The 24,117-nt window shown below is 50.3% G+C and overlaps 1 protein-coding gene across 6 annotated transcripts; it reads left to right on the top strand.

Annotated features, from left to right (window-relative positions):
* The first annotated feature begins 1,312 nt into the window (after nucleotides 1–1,312).
* On the top strand, nucleotides 1,313–22,045 carry KLHDC8A (kelch domain containing 8A). 6 transcript variants are annotated; one of them, XM_035280637.3, is made up of 7 exons: nucleotides 1,313–1,684; nucleotides 14,042–14,166; nucleotides 14,515–15,079; nucleotides 18,275–18,439; nucleotides 18,674–18,889; nucleotides 19,484–19,585; nucleotides 20,502–22,045. In XM_035280637.3, exons 3-7 carry the CDS (start codon nucleotides 14,704–14,706, stop codon nucleotides 20,693–20,695), a joined length of 1,053 nt encoding a protein of 350 aa, XP_035136528.1. In that variant the 5' UTR covers nucleotides 1,313–1,684; nucleotides 14,042–14,166; nucleotides 14,515–14,703; the 3' UTR covers nucleotides 20,696–22,045. The 6 variants fall into 6 exon arrangements, with proteins under 6 accessions (XP_035136528.1, XP_035136526.1, XP_035136529.1 ...); XM_035280635.3 differs by having other exon boundaries at nucleotides 13,830–14,166; XM_035280636.3 differs by lacking the exon at nucleotides 1,313–1,684 and adding an exon at nucleotides 13,765–13,834.
* The last annotated feature ends 2,072 nt before the right edge of the window (nucleotides 22,046–24,117 follow it).

Genomic DNA, 24,117 nt, shown 5'->3' with positions numbered 1-24,117 from the left:
TCTTAAAGTGCTGGCATTACAGGCATGAGCCACCGTGCCCGGCCTTTTGCTCCTTACTTTTAACATTCATTTTCTCTTTCTATTCTTTCTGAAAAGAGGGCTAGGAAGGAAGAAGGGAATAAATATTTCCTATGTTTCAGACACTCATGGCTGATTTACATGGTGATATAAACCTATATTTTTAAAAATTAAGGTATAAATTACACACAGTAAAAGCCGCAGTTCGATGTTTTTTGACAAATGTATACACCCTTATAAGCACCACCGTATCAGTTACAATGGCATGATTCATCCTCACATTTAATCTCCATGAGAGATTGGTGTCACTGGCTCAATTTTATAGCTGAGGAAAGGCAGGATCAGAAAGATTAACATCAATAGCAATAATAATGGCAAATACTATGAGCCAGGCACTGTTCTGAGCACTTTACACATATTACCTCATTTAATTCTCTTTACAACCCCACAGGTCCCATTTTACAGATGAAGAAACTCACCCGAGGTCACACAGCTAAAGAGTTGGAGAAGGATTTCTGGTGCTTGGTTTACCTTATTTCCCTTACAGACCTCCAGAGAATTTTTTTTAAGTTCCCTCATTAGATTTTCTTTTATCCCAGAGAGAAAAATCCCCCAAAACAGAATTAAAGGCCATTGGAAGGAAAGCCACATGTCTCATAGCTATGCTAACCCCATCCTGCACCCCCGACCTTCTTTAAGGGCAATCAGCTTCAACATCATGGATAGAAAAGGCTGAGCTAGAAGAAAAGCCTTGTTTTGCTGCCCGTTAAACACTGGCCTTTTCATCTAAGAAAGTCCTTCAAGCCATCTGCCCAAGCAAAGTGATCAAATTGCCCTGAGGTTCAGCTTGACCTGGTGAAACACATTGCTTTGTGGAATGAGTTGCGCCTTGCCAGTGGTGCTGAGCATTTCCTCGGGAATTAGCACCCGCACTAGACCACCGATGCCTCTACTGTGCATGGAAAGCAAAGATATGGGGTGGCTGTTTGGGACCTTCATATAAAAAGGTCAACCCATGTCTCTGCCTTTTACCCACAGCCCCACCCCGGAGGAGGGAGAAATCTGCAATCGTTGGATTAGGGCTGAGGTGCACATTTGCCCTCTGTGTAACTGGCAGCATTGCAAAGGACAGCCCCTTTCTCTCTTCCCTCCATTCTCTCCCAGCTGGCAGAGGAGTCCAGTTCCCTAAATCTTCTTTTTGTTGGTTAGTTTCCATGGCAGTTATTGTCTGTGTGTGTGATCGTGTCCGCCCCCTCACCCGCTCTCACCCGCTCTCCTCACAAATCGGGCCTTTGCAGCTGAGACTGAGTGGAGGGAGAGGCGCGGAGACACTGGGGCTCTGAAGAGCTGGTTGAGGCCCTCCTGGTGGGGGGTTACGCCTCCTGGAGCTCAGGGACCCCAAGTTTCTGCGCATTCAGAGCGGGGCTGGCTCCATGCCCTGTGCATAGGGGCCTGGCTGCATCCCGGTCGATCAGCCAGAGGCAGCAGCAATGGACTCATCAATTGTGGAGGAAGCCCTGGGGACCCTGGGGACCTTGCCAGCTCTGTTCCCAGCCTGCTCCTAGGACAGCTTCAGAGCCAACACCTGCTTGACCCTCTCCAGGCCCCTCCCCTTCTTTGTCCTTTGCAGATGATCACCGGGTGTCCTCCTTTTCCCCCTAGTCAGGTAAGTTTTATTTCAATCCATCTATGCAGAATGATGTCTTGGCATTCTGAGTGCCTGCTGCTGGGGAGACAGGCAGCGGTATCAGCAGTGAGAGGAGGGCTGCCCAGGTTAGACAGGCTGGCATGGGGGTCGGGAGGGGCAAGCGTCTCTAAGGGCCTTTTCTCCTCAGCTGGGCCACTCTGGCTTTGAATTTAAAGGTTCCTTCCCACCTGGTTTTAACCCAGCTACTTAACTCCAAGAATCACTGTCCAGCCAGGGCACAGACTGATCAACATACAGCCAACCTCCAGAACTTGGCTTCTGATCTGAAGTCAGCTCAACGTTATGGAATATCAAACTGAAAACCAAATATTGCATATTCTCACAAGTGTGGGAGGTAAACCCAGGATACAGATGGACATAAAGAGGGGAACAATGGACGCTGGGGACTCGAAAAGGAGGGAGGAAGGGGACAAGGGCTGAAAAACTTCCCATTAGGTTACTATGTTCACTATCCGGGTGACGGGATGAACAGAAATCCAAACGGCAGCATTGCAAAATACACCCTGTGACATACCTGCGCATATGCCCCCTACATCTACGATTAAGATTTTTAAAACTTATGGAATTTCTACTGTGTACATAATGCTGTGCTTGGCTCTGAAGGGATCTCAAAGCATTGTGCTTTGAGAACAATGGCACATAACATGGTTTCTGCCTTCTTCCAGCGCCTACCACCTGCTAAGAAAGAATGTCTACATAGATAGGTATGAGGACTCGGGGGCCAGGCCAGCTGGATTTCACATCCTGTTCTGGCTCTATGACCTTGGCCAAGTCATTTAACGTCTCTAAGTCTCAGCTTTCACATTTGTAAAATGTCAATAATAATAGTGCCTACCTTATAGGCTAAATTATACACACACACAATTCGCACTCACATAAAACTCTGGCCAGTTCATGACACCTATTGAGCACCATATACTTGTTAACCATTATTATTACTGTTAATATACTTGTTAATGATATATACTTGTTAATGATTATGATTATTGTTATTATTACTATTGACTTCTTACGAGGTTCAAATTATACAAAATATGTAAAGAACGTAGCGTGGTGTTGAGATTAATAGGTGTGTGGTTTCGATCATGCTAACACAGTTATAGATGAAGTTCTATAGAAATGGGAAAAATGACTCTTGCCTGCAAGGTCTTGAAAGGCCTGGAGGAAGCTGCATTCAGGCCAAGCCTGAAGGACGAATAGGATGTCAACAAGCAGGAATGAGCACATGAAGTAGAAAGCACGAAGCCAAGCATAGAGGCAGGAAATGAAAGGCCTACTCGGCATCAGGCAATAGAGTGCTTTGGCTGGAGCCCAGGCATTAAGCCTGGCTGAGAGGCTGGACTGAACTTTGGGTTCCCAGCATCTTGGGGACAAGGGCCAAGATTAGGGTGTGACACTGTGAACACTGGAATAACCAGGCCAGCACCAGGAAGACGGGGAGTGATACACTTGCTAGAGAACCAGGCTCAGAGCCCAAGACCAGGGTTCGGGTTCTGGCTGAGTTTCAGATTGCACTGGGTGCTCTGAGGCTAATCACTTCACCTCTCTGAGTTTGTTTTCTCATCTAGAAATCGGTAGGTAAAACGCAAAGTGCAGTTCTTCAGGAGAAAGGAGAATTTCTATGTCTTCTGCATGGCCCTGGGAAAAATGCAGAGGAATCAATCATTTAACAGAGACTTATGTAAATGATCAAGTGCAATGCCTGACTCATTATAGTAGTTGAATGAATGATCTTGCCCATCGTGATTAATTGCCTTATTCATTCATTCATTGATTCACTCATTCATTCAGCAAATATTCCTTAGGTCCCCACTGAATGCCAGGCATTCATTTTGGTGATGGGAAAGAGTGGCGAATACAACAGGTATGCACCTGCCTTGAGACACTTACAAGCAACTGGGCAAACTGGCAACCTGAAGACTTCTGGATGTCCCTACCCCCAGCAGCTCCCATCCCACTGGCCATCTTCCAGTTTCTCTCAAGGATTATTGCTTTCGGATATTTATTTTTAGCAGATTTTAGGCTCCCAAGACATCACCCACATAGGTCTTGAGAACATCTCCTGTCTGCCCTCTGCTGGTGGGGGATTGTAAGTGCTGTGAAATACACAGCTCAATATTCATTACACATCAATACAAAGCATTTCTGCTGCTGTCCATCACTTCTGAGATGAACCGAAGTGCCTTAATATTTAAAGAGGAATGAATTTGTAATTAGTACCTTAAAGTCACATCAGAATCATTCAAGAGGTTTTCTATTAAAATGCAAATTTAATCTTCCCAAAGGAAAGCTAAAAGGTGATGGAAATAGATAGGAAAGGTTGAGGAAGGCAGCCAGAAAGGGAGATGGTGCTGATGTGGTGCTGTCACGTTGTTGACTTGTCTGTGGCCCACGCTCCCCTCAGCCCAGGACCAGGCTCTGAGGCAGAGGGAACTGATGTGGGGTCTGGGTCCCTAAATCCTAACGCCCAATTGCCCTGCCTGTTCATGGGGGTAGCCCAAACCAGCATCCATTTGGGTGGGTCCTCGCTGGGCTGCCGATGGTCGTCTTAGAATCACAGTGGCCTGGAGAGGGCACGGGCTGTGGATTTAGGCAGATCTGAGTTTGAATCCAGGATCCTGTTCTGCCTAACTCTAGTAGCTTTGGCGAGTTTCCTAATCGCCCCCATTCCTTCATTATGTAAATAGACCTCTTAGTGCTTGTTTCTCTCGAGATTCTTGTACAGATAATGTGATCAGCAGAGAAAATGTCTCTGGTATACAGTAAGGGCCCTCAAAATGTTCATCTCCTTTTAGTGCCACTAGATATTGCTGTATCGACTTCACACGCCATGGAAGCACGTTGTCAAGAATAAGGCGGCAAGCTGGGAGTGGTGGTGTGCGTCTATATCCCAGCCACTCAGAAGGCTGAGGTGGGAGGATCGGTAGAGCCTGGAAGCTGCAGTGAGCCATGACGGCACCACTGCACTCCAGCCTGGATGACAGAGTGAGACCCTGAACCATACAAACAAGAAAACAAAAAGAACAAGGTCGCATTCCCCTTGTTCCCTTAAAACAGCCTAAGGTGCGGGGAGGGCACAAGCATGTTCTGTAAGGGGCCAAATAGTAAACATTTTACACTTTGAGGGCCAGGAGCTCTCTGTTGCAACCACTCCACTGTGCTGTTGTAGTGGGAAAGCCGCCATAGACAACACGTAAATGAATGAGTGTGGCTGTGTTCCAATATCACTTTATTTATAGATGCTGAAATGTGAATTTCATATCACTTTCGTGTATCCCAAAATATTTTTCTTTTGATTTTTTTCCCCAATCACTTAAAAATGTAAAAATCGTTCTTAGATTTCAGGCCATACAGAAGCAGAGGGTTGGCCCTCAGTCATAGTTTGCTGACCCCCACACTGAGGTACAACCTCAGAGGACTTGTACCAAGGCATCTCTCAGAATATAACTTCCAAGGCTGGGACCAAAGAGGGGAGATGTCATCCAAAGAAGAAAATAGTCCTTTCTGGGCCAGGACTAGAGAGGAACAAAGAACATGCAGAATCCTTAGTCATGGTTCCTCATGGGGGTCAGCTGTTAGGTCTGGGTGTGAATAAAAGTGTCACTCTGTTTCTTGCCTAGTGATATGCAGGGACGGACTGGAGGCTCCTGGGTGCTAATCAGGCAGCCACATTCTCCTGATGACAGGCTATGGGAGAATGCGCAAGGGCTCAGGCCCTGCCACTCCCTCCTTCACTGAGAGAAACGCAGGCTCCCTGGGGCTCCTCAGGGCTCCTCAAGTACACACCCGCCTCCCCCAGGCGTGCCAACTGATGAGGACAGGCAGATCCTTTGATTCACCCAAAGCTTGGCCTGGTTCTTACCTTTCTGGAGTCTCATGGCTTCTCAGACACACATACACACAACACACTCGCAGCCAGCCCATCACGTGTCCCCGCCCCCTCCTGTCTCCAGCATAGAGAGCACAGGTCAGCATGCCAGATGGCAACCTTGCTGCTGCAGCAGATTGCTGCCTCCCTAGGGAGCGGGGGTGAAAGCAAGGCACTGGATGATGCCTGCACTCCAGTCCCCACCCCCTCCTCTTCAACGTGCCTCTGCCTGGTCCTTTCTCTGGAATCTCTAGGGATGAGGTAGGGGTGTGTGTGTGTGTGTGTGTGTGTGTGTGTGTCTGTGTGTGTGAGACGTAAAGTGCCAGAGGAGAAGGGGAGAGGTGAAGAGAAAGCAAAAGCCACCCTTACCTCTGTACAGGTCCTGCCCCAGTGACTAGGCACCTCCTTCCAGCTGGAGGTTGAGCGGGACCTCCCTCTCTGGTGCCCAGGGAGGCTGGTAGGCTCTCGGAGGTGAGTATAGGCATGGGGTGGACAACAAGGCTGCCCCAAAGCCTAGTGGGAGAGACAAAGGGGCCTGGGACCTTTCGGGGTGACTGCTCTCACTTCCCAGCTCTTTAGAGGGCCCTGGCTGAGTGTCATGCAGTCCAACCTGTGGACCTCATCATCCCCTTCCCAGCCTCATAAAGGGCCCAGAGCCTTGGATCTCCCTGGATGTCAGGGTCAGACAAAATTTGGAGTTAGGAGGGAGCTAAGGAAGGAGAGTCGGGCCATGAGAAAGCCTCCTCTTAAAGTGAGCAATGATGATCAAATAGAAGCCCAATGTATGTTATGTACCAGGTGAGGAATCTCTATGTGGAAACAAGAGGAACCTTTGGGAGTGGCCGCTTCTCTCCTGGGAGGGGATGAGACAACAAATGAGCTGTTGTCTTCCAGCTAAGGCAGTTTTGCCAGAAGAGGGACTCCAGCGAGGGGGAGCGGGCCAGCCTTTTGTTTAGCCTTTTGTTTCCAGCAGGCCCTACCTCTAGGCCTGCAGAGCTCCACAGGGCTGGACTGTGGGTCCGCGGCCCTGCTCACTCAGAGCCTGCCAGCAGGAAAGCCAGCTCCCAGTGACCCAGCACACACACATGCACCTGTACACGAAAGCATGCATGCCATTGTGATAGGCAGGCTGGCCCATCTGCCAATCAATCTTCCTTGCTGATTTCCCAGCCGGAAGCAGCAGGGCTGGTGTGTAAATCATTCAGAGACCTCTCTCAGCTCTGCCAGGACGTGGAGCTCTTTTTAATTAAGAAGAATGGAGGATGCTGCTGACTTTGGAAATGGCAATATTAACTTACTAATGGTCATTTAAAGAGCCATGTCTGAGTGGTCTGCTGCAGCCTTCCCCAGCCTGTAGCCTCTTCTCCTCTACAGAGCTGCTCCGATAAAGGCTCTGCTGTCTGCTACATGAGAAGGGCTGAAGTTAAGGCCCCCAAGGGGCCCCAGCCTGATGACCTGGGACAAATAGGCACATTTTCACTTTTAGAGAAAGAGCCTAGTTGGGATGACTTGAGCCCCTGAGTCCTCTGCAGCCCTTGTGTATTCTTCTGGCAGCAGGCACCCCAGAAAGGTCAGATCCCAGCAGGAAGCATGATTAGGCAACCAGGTGGGTGCCTGAGGTCTACAGAGAGTCAGCCCATTCGCCACAGCTACAGCTGTCCAAGGCACCCTCTTGTCCTGGGCTGATTGGAGAGAAAGGAGGGTGGTGGTAGCAAAAGAGGGTGGCCAGGGGAAGCCCTGATAAAGTCATCACTGGTGATGGGACCTGGGGTAGCTGGCAGCACTTGTGAGAGCTGGTGGGGCCAGACGTCTGCGATCGTATCACCTGGAAGAATGTGAGGATGTTTGTTCTAGAATCTGCTGCGTTGTCACTATGGCTAAATGCTTCTTTCTCTAGGGCTCCCCACCCAGTATAGCACCCCAGGAGTACAGAACACTCCATCTGGGAGGGACCCCAGCTGCTCTCTTCTTCACCTTCCTTCCTTCTAATTTGACAGACACCAGAATGGGAATCATTTGCCCAGAGTTGCACAGCCCGATTACAACAAAACCCAGCGGAGATTGTAGCTTACATCCTAACAAGCCACAGCAAAGGTTTTCTGACTCTGTCCTGTGTGCGTCTAGTATCCCCGGGCGGCAACAGAGGAGGCGTTTCCCTGGCCTCTCACCTCACCTCATGCTGGTGTTTCAAGTTTCTGATGTTGCTGGTCAAGAAATTCTTCCTTGTTTATAACCCAGATCCTCAGGCTGCTTTATTATTATTATTATTATTTTGAGACAGAGTCTTACTCTGTCGCCTACGCTGGAGTTCAGTGGCACTATCTCAGCTCACTACAACCTCTGCCTCCCCGGTTCAAGTGATTCTTCTGCCTCAGCCTCACGAGTAGCTGGGATTACAGGCACATGCCAGCACACCTGGCTAATTTTTTGTATTGTTAGTAGATTCAGAGTTTCCCCATATTGGCCAGGCTGCTCTCAAACTCCTGACCTCATGATCCACCCACTTTGGCCTTCCAAAGTACTGGGATTGCAGGCATGAGTCACCGTGCCCAGCATCTCAGGCTTTATTATAAGCCCCATTTCCTCTTAGGATTTCCTCAGTAAGCACAGGGAAGTGGCTGTGGTCTTTGAGAAGCATCACTCCCACGCGCACTAAACAGCAGAGGAGCCTGCGGTTTCTAGCCCTTCATTCTCTACATTGTGCTGCTCCTGAGTCTGAAAATGGAGATGACCCCCTCCCTTCACCCATCATCCCATATCTGGGGTCCACTTTCCAATGTCCCAGTTTTACCTTAGCAGGCAGGAAGGCGCTTACAGGTGGACGGATGAATTCTTTAACAGATACCCACTAAGCCCCTCTAGGTTCCAGGCACCAGCTATGCACTGGAGCTGGAAGGGCAAGGCAGATAGTTGAAGGAATGTGGCTGATTCAACTCTCCAATCAAGGCTGCATGGTCAGGAATGGAGCCTGAATAGCTGAGGCCATTCTGTGGGACCCCAGCCCTCCACCTGGGCAGCAGTGCCACGTGATCGGATACAGATTCTGGTTCTGACTGCTGGTAACTGTGTCATGCCATCTCCCATCAAGTCCACGTGAGCTCTAAATCCTTCCTCTGGGCTGATGTTGGGACTGGGTGGGAGGAGGCCCTAATGAGGCTTCTCTATACTGGGGGAGGAACTACCCTTTCCTTGGTCGGCTGGCAGCCTCGGTCCTAATTGGATGAGTCAGCCTCACTCCCCACTCCCTGAATAAAGACCACGATTCTGGTTAGGAATGAGAAGGTGGTTAGCTAAAGGGAGGGCACAGCTGTTCTCCAGATTAGACTGCAATTTAGGTTGCAGCAGATGAGATTTCAGCTAGCTAGGAGAAAAGATATCCTGTCTAAGACAGGCCCAGAAATGACTGGCTACAGGCGGGTGTGGGCCCTGGTGAGGTTGCCTATCTATGCAAACTGACAACTGCGTTGGGGGCACACTAGCCTGAAAGTCAGAGGTACAAATTCGCCATCACAAAGGGAGGGAAGAAATTTGTCTTTATGAGATGCCTACCACAGGCCCAAGAACTATGCCTGGCATCTCCTTCCTCCTACAACTCTAGAAAGTAGATTTTTCTTATGCTCTTTATCACAGATGAGGACACTCAGATTCAAAGACATAAGTGACTTGTGCATAGTCACACAGCTAGGGAAGTGGCTGCACCAGGTTCAGATCCAGCCTGTCTAATGTTGACCAGACGGTCTGTGGGGTGCTGCAGAAAGGGAGCTGTATAAAGGAGGTGATCCTGGCCTCAGGGAGTTCCTGCTGTGTCCCTCCCTCCAGCCAGTGTGGTACCCTGCAGAGGGCACTCTGGTAAAGAGTATTTCTGGGGAGGGATAAGGAGCCCCTGCGGCAGCTAATCACTAAACAGCTCCCCCTCCTCCTATCCCCCAAAATGTTCCCTACACTTGGAATTCCACCAGAACTTGAAACCCTTCCCACAGTTACTCCATCCATGGCCTGCTACACTGAGAATCTGCCTGGTTTATTGGAAAGAACTGTCCCCCAACAATGCCCCAAACTTCCCCCTAAGCTACTACAGCTTGGTGAAGGCAGGATCCTGCTGAATGTCTACCAAACAGTAGAGATTGAGTAAAACTGTGCATTTTATTGTATGTAAACTAGACATCAACAAATCCAAGACTTACTGAGCCTGTCAAGGTGGTGCATGCCTGTAATCCCTGCTACTCAGGAGGCTGAGGCAAGAAGATGATTGACCCCAGGAGTTCAAATCCAGCTTGGGCAATATAGCAAGACCCCATCATTTAAAACAAACAAACAAAAAAAAAAACCTAAATATACTGAGTGACTTTTCTGGGGCTGAGCATCCCCAAGTTTGATTGATGCATCAATATCTGTAATAGGCTCCGTAGCACCAAATGTTTAATCTTGAGAGGCTTTTATGACTTTTCCCTCCCCTAATTCTCCAACCTCTCACTCCTACCTTGTAACCAAGAGGGAAAATCAAACACTTTTTTTTTTTTTTTTTTTGAGACAGGTTCTCACTCTGTTGCCCAGGCTGGAATGCAGTGGCACGATCTCAGTTCACTGCAACCTCTGCCTCCCGGGTTCAGGCAATTCTCCTGCCTCAGCCTCCCAAGTAGCTGGGATTACAGGCACTCACTACCACGCCTGGCTAATTTTTGTATTTTTTAGTAGGGATAGGGTTTCACCATGTTGGTCAGGCTGGTCTCAAATTCCCGACCTTGTGATCTGCCTGCTTCAGCCTCCCAAAATGTTGGGATTACAGGCGTGAGCCACTTCACCCAGCCTTACTTTTTTTTTTTAAGAAAGACAGGGTCTTGCTGTGTCACCAGGCTGGAATGCAGTGGCACCATCTTGGTTCACTGAAGCCTCTACCTCCTGGGCTTGAGTGATCCTCCACCTCAGCCTCCCTAGTAGCGGATTACGTGCCATGGAGCTTGGATAATTTTTATTTTTTTGTAGCGACAGGGTGGTCTCACTATGTTTTTGAGGCTAGTCTCAAACTCCTGGGCTCATGCAATCACCTCCCTCGGCCTCCCAAAGTGCTGGGATTACAGGCATGAGTCACCTCATCCAGCCTAAAAAAACTCAAACACCTTTTAAGGCAAAAGAGAAACCCAGGTGCAAGGTTATGCAAGATTTTACAGCAAGAAGGATTAAGGTTTGACATGAGGAAGAACTTCCTGAGAAGGAAAATGGTTACACACTAGAGTAGGGTGGGGAGGGATCAAAGGAGCCACTGGACATTCTCTCTCTGCTTGGCACTCCTTGAGCCCCCATCTTGATGCACTCAGCCCAGGCAGTGAAAACCACAGGTGACTCAAGGAATCTTAAGTGGCAGTTGCTAGGTTACAAGCTTCCTCAATGTGCACTCAGCGTAAGGACTAAAGGATGTTACCTGGTGGAGAGGAAGAGAGATGAGGGAGATGGAGAGAAGCCAGGATTTCCAGAACAAGCAATTAGGTCATGGTCTGGAAGACATCCTGTTCTTAGTACTTTTCCAAGGGTCTGAGTCCCTAGATCCCACGGTCTGCATAGAAGGTGGTTCCTGTGGGATATGAGCCTTAGTTTAGAATGGGGCCTATTCTGGGGCTGGATTCCAGCATTTCCTTACCTGCACTGCCTGGCAGAAACATCGCGGGCAGCAGCTGGAATCTCTTTGGGGGTCTGGGCTCCTTTCTTCACTGCAGTGGAATAAAGGACAGAAGCCAGGTGGAGAGTAGACCTGGCTGGTTTCCTTCATAATGCACAATTCTTTCATTTGTGATTTAATTGTGATAAAGTGAGGGAGCACTGGATTTGGAATTCAGACCTTGGACCTACCCTGAATGGCCTGCATGGTCCTAAGTAAGTCACTTCGTTTCATTAAGGCTCAGATTCCTCATCTGTAAAAAGTGGATACTGATACTTGCCCTGACAACCCCTCCAGGGCTGTTTTAAGATTATGAGAAAATGGATGTGCAAGGGCTTAGATGATCTCAACAAGTGACACAATGTAACGCACAGAGTGTGGAGCTCTGTCTGTCTGCTTACGAAGCTGCCCCAGCTGCGGAGGTGAGGGCTCATTTAAGAAGCCCGACCTCACTGCTTCGGCAAAAGAGGCAGAGGCTGAGGATGGACTCCAACAAGTCCTTTTGAGGAAGGTCTATGGCTTTTAAATCTTCCTGATCACCCGTTCTGATTTTGTGAAGACAGTTCACACTGAGGTAAAGTGTGAATGTTCCTATTCCTCCAAGCAGACAGACTCCCAGGAAGAAAGGAAAATGTTCAGTGTTAACATGAAATTTCATTAATTCACATCCCATTCTTTTGGAATTTATGAGTTCTGATTAAATAGGGAAACAGACACAGCCTTCCTCTGTGAAGGTTCGAGAGGCGCTTGCTTTGTTAAGTACAGAGAATACAAACTAAAAAACAGTGGAATTTTTAAGCCAAGTACTCAAAGTAGTAAGATGGGCCTGTTGGATAGAGCGCAATGTCCAAATCTTGGCTTGCTGCAGCCTCTGCTCCAAGTGACTCTCCTGCCTCTGCCTCCTGAGTAGTTGGGATTAGAAGCACGCATCACCACACACAGCTAATTTTGTATTTTTAGTAGAGATGGGGTTTCACCATGTTGGCCAGGCTGGTCTCGAATTCCTGACCTCAGGTGATCCACCCGCCTCGGGCCTCCCAAAGTGCTGGGATTACAGGCATGAGCCACCAAACCTGGCCTCGATTGTATACTTTTGGGGGGTGGGAGGTTCATTTTGTTTTTCTGAGATGGAGTCATGCTCTGTCACCCAGGCTGGAGTGCAGTGGTACAATCTCAGCTCACTGCAACCTCCGCCTCTCAGGCTTAGGTGACCCTCCTGCCTCAGCCTCCCGAGTAGCTGGGGCTACAGGCCCACACCACCATGCCTGACTAACTTTTTTGTATTTTTAGTAGTGATGGGGTTTCACCATGTTGGCCAGGCTTGTCTGGAACTCCTGATCTCAAGAGATTTGCTTGCCTGGGCCTCCCAAAGTGCCTGGATTACACAGGTATGAGCCACTGCACCCGGCCAGAACTATTGTATCTTGACTGATCAGTCTCAAAACCCTGGTTGTGATATTTACTGTGCTATAGTTTTGTATGATGTTGCCATTGGGAGAAACTGAGTAAAGGGTATTTTTTCTTATAGCTGCATGTGAATCTAAAATTTATATCAAAATTAAAACTCTAATTTAATAAATATATAGATATAGATCTATCTATCTATCTGTATAAGAAACTTAGGCTCAGAGTAGTTAAATATGTTTCAGAGGCAGGACTCAAACCCAGGTCTTCCAGCCTCCCAAGCCCAGGTGTTTCAAGACTTGGCTACATTTGAGGGAACCAGGTAGGAGGAGGATCACATCTGTCTTGCAGTCCACCAGATCAAGTGGTTCTCTGAGACAAAGGTCTCAGAGACACCTTTGTTACTGGAGAAACTGGTACCCAGTTTCTCCCAATGGTAACATCTTACAAAACTATAACACAGTAAATATCACAACCAGGGTTTCTAAATTGATCAGTCAAGATACAATAGTTCTGGCCGGATGCGGTAACTCATACCTGTAATCCAGTCACTTTGGGAGGCCCAGGCAGGCAGATCACTTGAGGTCAGGAGTTCCAGACCAGCCTGGCCAACATGGAGAAACCCCATCACTACTAAAAATACAAAAAAAATTAGCCGGCCATGGTGATCATCAGGTTTCTGCTTCCTGAAGCTTGTGCAAGGTGATGGTCGCCGTGGTGGGTTGTGCATGTGTGTGGCAGACGGAAAAACTGCCCGTGTGTGTTTGTCTGTGTTGGTCTTTCTAGCTGTGTCCATGTTTCTAGCTCTGTCTGAGCATCATTGGTCAGTGTCTCTGTGGATGTGTCTACTTCAGGGAGGAGAATTATGTGTAAGTTATGCATCTATGTGCAAGAGGGTGTATATGTTATATTTGAGAGTACCTGTGCCAGGTCTGCGTGCATCACACCCACATAAATTGTTTCCATTCCAACTGTATGATACCTCCTCCCCACAAGCAAAGCTGGCTATTGAGTTAGCCTGTCGCGAACTGAGTCTGTGTACTGTAGATAAACTGGGTAATTGGAGTCTCTGCCTCTTCATCCAAAACAAACACAAAAGCCCGCCCCCACACCAGAGAGAGTCTGTGCCCGTCATCTGGGTACTTGGTTGTAATGCCCTGCTTTCCTTGACCCTGTAGACAAGGTGAGTGCTCCCCCGGGGACCTGCGCGGCGGGGCTTCTGTAAAGAGGTCACAGCATGCTATGTCCCCGGGACGCACACGGATTCCTGCACAGGTGTGGCGGCTGCGGGTAGGGACCGAGCGGGCTCGCAGGCCTTCTCCCCGGCGGGCAGCGGCTCCGCTTCTCCTTCCTGCTGTTCACTTCATCTCCTCATCTGCATGTGTGACAGCGGCGCGCGGACTGGGGAAGGACAGAGCGCCCTCTCCCCTGCTCCCGTGCCGCCGGGCGGGGACTCCGGGCTCCCCTGTGATGCGTCGTCTGCGCCTCGCCGCCGCGCTCTCCGGGCCTGGCAACGTAAGTGATGCGGGGGCGGAGGCGCCGAGACTGCGGGGAGGGGGCGAGGGGGAAGGGAGGCGTCGACGCCCAAAGACGCTAACTCCTTTCTCCGCCCGGGGACTGCCGGGCGCCCCGAACCCCTGAAAGCCCCGGCCCGCGGCGCGCTCCGGCGGTGTACGAGCTGCGGGCGGGAGGCGGCGGGGGGTGCGGGGACCGTGCGGTGCAGGACGTGGTGCTGCCGCCTGGGGGCGCCCTCCGCCGCCGCGTCTTCCTGGTGAAGTTGGCCAGGGGCTGCGGAGCCCGCTCAGTGCCCGCGGGAGGGCGCGTGGCTCCGGCTGTCCTTGATCCGCCGCGTTTCTCCTGCAGGGCCAGGCGCGGACGCCGCCGGACCACTGAGAGTCGGGGCAAAGTGAAGAGCTGGCCGGCGTCTGGCCAGAGCCGGCGCTTGGGAGCCCGATGGAGGTGGCGAGAGGGGCCATGGGAGCCGGCGCCGAGTAGCCGGTGGACCCCCGCGCTCGCACCTCCCCCGGCGCCCGGGAGCTCCCCAAGGCTGCCATGGAGGTGCCTAACGTCAAGGACTTCCAGTGGAAGCGCCTGGCGCCACTGCCCAGCCGCCGGGTCTACAGCTCCTTGCTGGAGACTGGGGGCCAGGTCTATGCCATCGGGGGATGTGACGACAACGGCGTCCCCATGGACTGCTTCGAGGTCTACTCCCCTGAGGCCGACCAGTGGACCGCCTTGCCCCCGCTGCCCACAGCCCGGGCGGGGGTGGCCGTCACCGCCCTGGGGAAGCGGATCATGGTGGTTGGGGGCGTGGGCACCAATCAGCTGCCCCTGAAGGTCGTGGAGATGTACAACATCGATGAGGGCAAGTGGAAGAAGAGAAGCATGCTGCGCGAGGCCGCCATGGGCATTTCTGTCACGGCCAAAGGCAAGTGGGGCCGGGCTGAGGGCGGCCAGAGAGAAGGAAGTGGGGGGGCCACGAGGGAAACAGGTGGAAACCAACTTGCATTTGCTGTGGGCTGTGGAGTTTAGTGCCATGTCTCTGCAGACCCCATGTGTTCGGCAGAATGGTGCACCTCCCACCACCACACCCCAGCCCCTGAAATCTGCCTTGCAGGTGCCACCACCCCCAGGCATCTATTCGGGGTGCTGACGATGCTCACTCGGTCCTTGTAGGTCACCAGGCCCCACTGAGAGGGCTTCAGGACCTGATTCCGGGGGCCTCTTCCACCTTCAGCCTCCTCCTCTGCCTCCCAATCTGAGACGCTCAGTGGAGAACAGAATGTTCCTGAGGGTTGTACTCCTGAAATGTCTTGCCTCATTTCACTAAGTCCTCAGGGCATGTCCTCACTGCATGGTTTTGTGATTCTCATTTTACTTTCTCAAAGCCCCTCATTTTGTTCTTTTCACACCTAATACAGCTCAGACCCTAGAGCTCCGAAAGCTCTTCTGCTAAAACACAAAGGTTTTCGTGGGAGATTGTTCAATGGAATTAGGAGACATCAAGCTGAGACACACCTGAGCAGCACAGGCTTGCAGTAGGGTGCAACCTTGCCTCCTTTTCCACTTCCTCCCTCACTCTTCTGCTAAACCATCCTAGCTGCATGTCCAGTCTACTATAGATTGGGAACCAATATTTCTTGAGCCTCTGCTCTGTCCCTGGCCCTAGGCTCCAGGAAGGAAGGAAAGAAGCAGAAGATCTGTTCCCTGCTTTCAGGAGCCTAGATCTGACCAATGAAGGTGACCAGAGAGAAACCCTAGCACAGAATCCCCCAGGGAAGCATGGCCGGTGGGGCTTCTGTGACCTCCCAGTAAGAAGGATGGAAAGCCTGGAGGCCCACGGAGGGCAAGGGAGGGAAAGAGTACATCTTCATCCCAGGCCTCAATAAATGGTCTTGAAAGATTAAGAAGTAATGTTTATTGAATCCTTACCATTGGTGCTTTGTGTACATAAACCCCTTTGAATCTCACAACCTCTCCAATGAGGTAAGTGCTATTATTACTCTGATTTTAGAGAGAAGCAGTGTAAGGCCCAGAGAGTTAGTTAACCCACTGGCCCCAGGTGACACAGATTGTAAGTGATGACTGAGTCTGTGCTCTTACTATGTATGGCACTGAATGGGTTCAACAGCTAGTTTAGCAAGCATTTACATGCCTGTGTGCCAGGCATTGTGCCAGATTTTGGGGCTAAAGATTTAACAAATTCTCAAGGGCCTACAATCTATTGAAAGAAACAAAGATTATTCAGTAACATGTGGCAATTAGGGTGATGGAATAGGGTGACAGAAGTGCCATCACTCAGGAGGCACTGAGCCGGTTCTGTCGACCCAGGCTTGTAGTTCAGGGACACCCAGATGGGTCTGAAAGGATGAGTAAGAACCGGGCACAAAAATAGTAGTGGAGTGGATGGGAGGATTCCCAGGAGGAGGTGTTTCAGGTAACACAGGATGGGAGGGTGGAGCTTGTGCAAGGTGAATTCCTCATTCGCAGGCACCATCTTCCAGCCTCAGGCTAGGGTTGGCTTTTTTTTTTTTTCTTTTTTTTTTTTCCCAGTAAGGTTGGAAAGTAGGAGGAAATAGTACCCATTCCTCCAATAACCTTAAGAATAAAGGCCTCCTGGAGCCAGAAGCAGTGAGGACTGGATGCTGGCAGACAGAATCCCAGGCAGGGGTGGGTCTCTGAGAAAGAGAGGCCCAGGAGGTCCTGGGGTGAGGCCCAGGGAAACACAGATGCCTTGCCCATTCTCTCTGGTGCAGTGAAGTTCCTTGAAAGGCCACCTACAGTCAAGAGTAGTAGAGAATGAGAGGGGGCTCACTTCCCAAAGTACCCCTGCTCACTTCCTGGGCGGGATTTCTTAAAGGGCCCAGCATTCTCTCCAAATCTTCACCCTCATTCACCTCTAGCCCTATCTCATTTAGCTGAGGTGACTCCTGGATCCCACAAGTCTCTCAATTTGTGAAGGAAGATGGCATTCCCCCGTGGGCCTGGCAGACACAGAAAGAACCAGCAGCAGTCCAGTGTCCCACAGGCCAGTAACAGCATGGCTCATCTCTTTTCTAAAGGCTCCTACCATATCTAAAAAATTCCTGTTTGTGAGCACCTGGGGAGAGGGCATCAGAAGAATACTTCTCCTCATTGACGCCTCTAATCCCAGCACTTTGGGAGGCTGAGGTGGGTGAATCATCTGAGGTCAGGAGTTCCAGATCAGCTTGGCCAACACGGTGAAACCCTGTCTCCACTAAAAATACAAAAAAAAAAAAAAAAAAAATTAGCCAGATGTGGTGGCAGGTACCTGTAATCCCAGCTACTCTGGAGGCTGAGGCAGGAGAATCACTTGAACCCAGGAAGCGGAGGTTACAGTTGAGCTGAGAACACATCATTGTTCTCCAGCCTGGGTGACAAAGTGAAACTCTGTCTCAAAAAGAAAAAAGAATACCTCTCCTCTTTGGCTTCCCCTCTGGCTGCCCAGGGAGGAGGACAGTGGAGGGAACAAGACCTGCACAGGGTTTTCCAGGCCTAGACTTCACATAGTCTACCCCTGTTCAGGACTTAGGTGTTTCAGGCTTAGGCAAAGGGCTGGACACTAAGGAAGGCTAAGGCATGCAGTCATGCCATGGCTTCAAAAGACCCAGACAGCTGGGCACGGTGGCTCACACCTGCAATCCCAACACTTTGGAAGGCTGAGGCAGGAGGATTGCTTGAGCCCAGGAGTTTGAGACCAGCCTGGGCAACATGGCAAAACCCTATCTCTACAAAAAATACAAAAATTAGCGGGGTGTGGTGGCATGGACCTGTAGTTCTAGCTACTTGGGGGGCTGAGGTGGGAGGATCTCATGAGCCCAAGAGGTCAAGGCTGCAGTGAACCATGATTATGCCACACTCCAGCATGGATGACAGAATGAGACCATATCTTAAAAAAAAGAAAGAAAGAAAGACCCAGGCTCCCAGGCTCAGCTATGGCAGGGACTTCTTTGAATGGTGCCATCAACCACACTGACATATGACTCACTCTGGCTGAGCAGTGGTTGAAAGCTTGGCCTGGCCATGGTAGGCAATGGGAGCTGGTGGCCTGTCTTGGTGTACATGTGAGCTAAGCCGGGGCGTGTATGGCCTTTCTTCTTAGATTACCGAGTGTATGCAGCAGGCGGGATGGGCCTGGACCTCCACCCACACAACCACCTCCAACACTATGACATGCTAAAGGACATGTGGGTGTCACTAGCACCCATGCCCACCCCGAGATATGCTGCCACCTCCTTCCTCCGAGGCTCCAAGATCTATGTGCTTGGTAAGGACGGGTTACTGTTCTATACCTACCTTCCTTCCTTCCCTTGGCGCAGTTCCTATGGGAAGCAGTGCCTGTGTGCTGAGCATCTCCTCGGCACTGGGGATAATCCCACTGCCAAGCCCACCAGCAGCACCCTGTATGAATGAGTACCCATCAAAAGTGGAAACCCTTTTTGCTCTCCCTGTCCTCAGGGACAACCCTTCTGCCCAACCTCTGTCTTGCTCTGACCCCCAGGGGGACGGCAGTCCAAGTATGCGGTCAACGCCTTCGAGGTCTTTGACATCGAGACTCGCTCCTGGACCAAGTTCCCCAACATTCCCTGTAAGCGGGCCTTCTCCAGCTTCGTGATCTTGGACAACCACTTATACAGCCTGGGAGGCCTACGGCAAGGTCGCCTCTACCGGCAGCCCAAGTTCCTGCGGACGATGGACATGTTTGACATGGAACAGGGTGAGCGGGTCACCTTTCCCAGGAAGCTCTGGCTGCCCACCACCCTTCTGGTTGGCTCCGCCTCCCTCACCCCCATCCCAGCCATCTTCCAGGGCCATTTCCCAGCTAAGCAAGCTTCTCAGAAGTCTGAGCCCTCCTCTCCACTCAGGGCCACGCTTGGGATCAAATTCTTTCATTGGTACAGGTCTCCTTTTGGCTTGCTTGGTTGTTTATTTGGCAAAGCCTTTTCTACCTGTATCGCCTTTTCTTACAACATTCACACAAGACCAGGTCAGAGAGGGATTTTTCTAGCTTTTTACTGATGGAGCAACAGAGGGATCCTGACTCCTACCCTCACTGCCTCTATTAGCCTCCTAAGCAGAAGTCAAGGTGATTTCATTGTAGGGCATGATGGTGCCTTAGAGAGCACCAAGCTTGGGAGAGGTGGAAACCACAGAATTTCAAACAACAGGAGGAACTGTGTACTCCCCGAGCATAAAGGATCAATGAAGACACTGCGCAGGGTGAAAGCTATTTGGGTGACAATCTGTATTTGGTGGGAGTGGTCTGTATCTTATTCTGTTTGTATATCCCACCGTTATCCATGGCCTATAGGGGGATGGCTGAAGATGGAACGATCGTACTTCCTGAAGAAGCGGCGGGCAGACTTTGTGGCTGGTGCTCTGAATGGACGGGTCATAGTAGCTGGGGGACTCGGTAAGGATGGCACTTTCAAGCTGGAATTTATTGTGGTTCTGGTGCTCGGTGGATCCTCGGCACTTCACATGTGCAGGAAAGGGTACTGGCTCCTTGCATACCACCTGCCTACCACTTTATTCCCAAAAACTCACAGCACTCCCTTCCTCCCAGCTTGGATATTACCTATACATATATGGGTCCCCAGTGTGGTCTTTCTGTCCTCTTACACGGAGAAACTGTGATGCAGAGAGAATAAGGGACACCCATAGCCATGTAGCATAGGCTTGCTGAGCACAGATTTCTATCCAGGGATGACTGCAGATAAAATGTGGAGGGGATTAGCCTTGGTCCTTCTCTGACCAATCTCTTCTCTTTGGATACCCAGCCCAATCATTGAACAGGAAAGCAATCTGATTGAATACGTTCAACAAATGAATCTTGGGTTTCGTGTATTAACTCTGCCAGAGATTACTGGTATTTTGAAGGAGGGACTCTAAAGTGAAAATTCCCCCATCATCAAAAAGAGAGATCAGGTAGCAGGGCTTCCAGGTACCCAAGTCTACTTAGTGTGGACAAACTCCCACTTTACTGATGCGGGAAGGAACCAGGTGAGCTAGGCCCTGTCGGTAGCTTTTTAAATCAAAGGCAGCAGTGAAGTAGTAGTGTGCTAGAAAGCTCTGGTAAAAAGCAATGGGTAGGAAAAGAAAGCTTACTCTTAAAGAGACAGAAAGACAAGAAGAAGGTAGGAGGGACAAAGTGGCTGCTTGACAAAAGCCATTGGCTTAGTAAAGGGAGTAATCCTGTGGCCAAGGAAGGTGATGTTGCTTGGCTTCTGCTTGTGGGTGCCCAAAAGAGGGAGGGAGGTGGGGTGATTGTGGGGCATGGATTGGTGGTTGGACTCCTTTGTAAGGTCTGATTCCCTTGACACTTGCAGGGAACCAACCCACTGTCCTGGAGACGGCGGAAGCATTCCACCCAGGGAAGAACAAATGGGAGATTCTCCCTGCCATGCCCACACCCCGCTGTGCCTGCTCCAGCATAGTCGTCAAGAACTGCCTCCTTGCTGTGGGAGGTGTCAACCAGGGTCTGAGTGACGCGGTGGAAGCCCTGTGTGTCTCTGACTCCTAGCTGTCCCTGGGCCCAGCATCTTTGCTCTGGACCATATCACTTCACGCTTGACACAAGGAATGATCTTGTCCAAGTGGTCGGGGCTACTTCCCAGAATGTCAGCTCCTGTTAGCAGCCAATGGCGTCTGGCCTTGGGGCTCTAAGTGACCTCTCTATAGCTCCAAATCCAACCAATGTCAGAAAACTATAAAAGGTGCAGGTGACTCTACCAGCTGCAGAGCTGACTCTGAAGAGTCTCCACTTACTGCACTGACACAGAAAGGCACAGGATTATTTCCCTCCTATGAGTCCCACCTCTCCTGACCCCCGTCCCCAGGAGGCAGGTAGAGCAGTTCTGACTGAGAAGATCAACTGCTATTGCTGTGTTTCCCCAGCTCTGAACTAGTTTAAAGGTCTCTTAGGATGAAACATGGAGAATGATTGGGGCGGGGGTTCCAAATCCCTTTCTTCTCCCTTGGTTTATATCTCTTCACCATTTGGTGGTCAACTGTGGACCTGCCGTGGACCTCATCTACTCAGTGAGAATTGGACATGAAGCTAGAGGCAGCTGCCTTGGAAGGGAAGTCAGGCTCACATGGACGGCCCAGGCCATGCCAGGAAGAATCCTTTCCTCTTGGGGTCCTTGCTGGGCATGTGATGAGGAGGAAGGGGCGGTCTCCCAGCCCTAGGTCTGCTCCCCACACCTCTCCTAATTCCACTTCACTTCACCTTCTGCCACCCGCTCCCCACCAGAGGCCTAGCCCTTTGGTCACCGAAGGCCCCCAGAGTGTCTCTGCGTGAAACCTTCTCATTTACACTGTGGCATCAAAATCCACAAAAGATGGATTAATTGCACTCTGGTTAATAGCAGCAGCACAATGATTAAAATCTATATTCCTATCTTCTCTAGCACCCTGGTGTGGGGGTGAGCAAAAGGGTGTCTTGAGGGGCAGGGAGGACCGCACAAAACAATCTCTCTGGCATTCTCAGGCTAAGTAGGGTACCCAGTGACCATCTGTTCTTGGCTGTCCCCTCTGAAGAGCTCTGCCTCCTCACAGCCACCACCAGCAGCCCTGCTCCCAGGCAAATAGCACATATTCTTCTCTTGCATTGAGACTGCATGTTAGTCTTCCACTCAGAACCCATCATCAGCTCAGTCCTTCCTATGTCTAGTCTCAGTTCATTCAGCCAAAGCTCACTTTTGTCCTATCCAGAGTAGAGAGGAAACTGCTCACTGATTTTCTTTTTAAAAACTTGAAGAATGTGCCTCCTGTTAGCATCTGTTTCTGACTCCCAGTTATTTTTAAAAGCTGTGCTAGCACTGGGGACACAAAGATGAATAAAATGCCTGCCCTGAAGGGTTCTGAAGGAGTCAGGTGTCACTCATCAGGTGAAAGTATGATTCTTTCTCCATGAGGCAGGAACAGAGGAGGATCACCTATCTGGATCTGAGGGGTCCAGCGAGCCTCCTGGAGGGAGGGGGGGTGGGACACCTTCAGCTGGATCTTCAAGGACAAGTGAAACCTGGGTCTTTACGTGATATGAATTTTTTTCCCTCCCTTTCTCTGGGTTCTTGGACTTTTTCCTTAATTGGGTCCAAGAAGGGCACTGCCACCTGCTGGCCCCGCATTTCCCTCCCATGGTCACTGCTGCCCCCTAGTGAGGAGACTGCAGAGAGGCCTCCCCTACTGCTTCTGAGTCCCTGCATTTGAGTTCAGCCCCTGAAATAACAGAGAGAACAGGAAGCTGGAGGCGCTGCAGATACTACAAGGGGTGATGGAACTGTGCGTTGGGGGAGGCTATTCTAAGGGCCAGACTTTGTACCATCTCCACAATCCCCTACCCAAGAAAGATGTTTCACAACAGGGGTGCTTCCACCCCTTCCAAAAGAAACCCAAGCCTATGGGAGGGGGATTTCCAAGCACACAAAGTGGTCCCATATGCATGGATAGGGCTGAGAATTTTTTTTTTTTTTGAGCCAGGGTCTTTCTCTCTTGCTCAGGCTGGAATGCAGTGATGCAATCAGGGTTCACTGCACCCTCAACCTGGGCTCAAGTGATCCTCCCACCCGGCCTCCCAAATAGCTGACCCTACAGGCACATGCCACCACACCTAGTTTTTTTATTTGTCTGTTTGTTATTTAATTTTTATGTAGAGGTGGGGTTTCACCATGTTGTCCAGGCTGGTTTCAAACTCCTGGGCTCAAGTGATCCTCCTGCCTCAGCCTCTCAGAATGCTAGACTACAAGCCTCGGCCACCATTCCCAGACAATGAGGCATTTTTAAATGGTCAGACAGAACCTTAGGGGTACAGAGAACTCTAAAATGTTGAATTACCCACTGAAACTGTGAGGGCAACTCAGGGCTGGAGCTGGTATCTGCTGAGGACTCACCCCTTGGAAGTCCATTCTGGAAAGACTTCAGGGGTGCCTCACTGAGGAATGAGGGAAATACTGAGTGTCTCTTAAGCCATGTGGTTCTGTCTCATGGTGCTGCAGACGCCGCACAGGATCTGGGGTCAGATGGCCTGGCCCAGGCCTCACTCCCCGACCCCCATAGGCTTTCCCATCCCTTTCCACTGTGAGACGGCTCCTCACCTTTCCCGTCTTCATTTCCCAATCTACACAACAGCAATCATAATGCTGTCTCACTGGTAGTAAGGCACCTCCTTCAAGCCTCGAATCAACTCCATGAGGTAGGTAATATTCTCCCATTTTGCAGATGAAAAAACTGGGGCTCCAGGGTCACAAGCTCCTAAGTGACTGAACCAGGTCTGATTCCAAAACTTGTGACCACAGCACTGCATTGCCTCACATGAAATAGCACCAGGATAGCTGAGCCTCATGGCACATGCCTGTAATCCTAGCTACTCGGGAGGCTGAGGCAGAATCGTTTGGACCTGGGAGGCAGAGGTTGTAGTGAGCCAAGATTGCGCCATTGCACTCCAGCCTGGGAAACAAGAGCAAAACTCTGTCTCAAAAAAAAAAAAAAAAAAAAAATGCTGAGGCAGTGGCTCATGCCTGCAATCCCAGCACTTTGGGAGCCTAAGGCAGATGGAGATCAGGAGTTCAAGACCAGCCCAACCAACACGGTGAAACCCTGTCTCTATCAAAAATGCAAAATTTAGCCAGGCATGGTGGCGTGGCCTGTAATCCCAGCTACTCAGGAGGCTGAGGCAGGAGAATTGCTTGAACCTGGGAGGCGGATATTGCAGTGAGCAGAGATCTGGCTGCTGCACTCCAGCCCGGGCGACAGAGAGAGACTCTTGTCACAATAAAATAAAATGAAACAAAATAAAAAATAGCACCAGGAAAGGAAAGAAAATCAACTGCGCTATACTATGTAGGAAGCTCAAAATGTCTCAAATCCTGGAAGAATGGAGACTGTTTCTTAAGGAATGAGTGTGAGGATTAGCAAGGAAAGGGTGACAAGGGCTTCCTAATG

This window comes from Callithrix jacchus, chromosome 19 (assembly GCF_049354715.1).
Source record: "Callithrix jacchus isolate 240 chromosome 19, calJac240_pri, whole genome shotgun sequence".
In the NCBI taxonomy this organism is placed as follows: Eukaryota; Metazoa; Chordata; class Mammalia; order Primates; family Cebidae; genus Callithrix; species Callithrix jacchus.
This window is presented reverse-complemented; position numbering and strand designations above follow the sequence as displayed.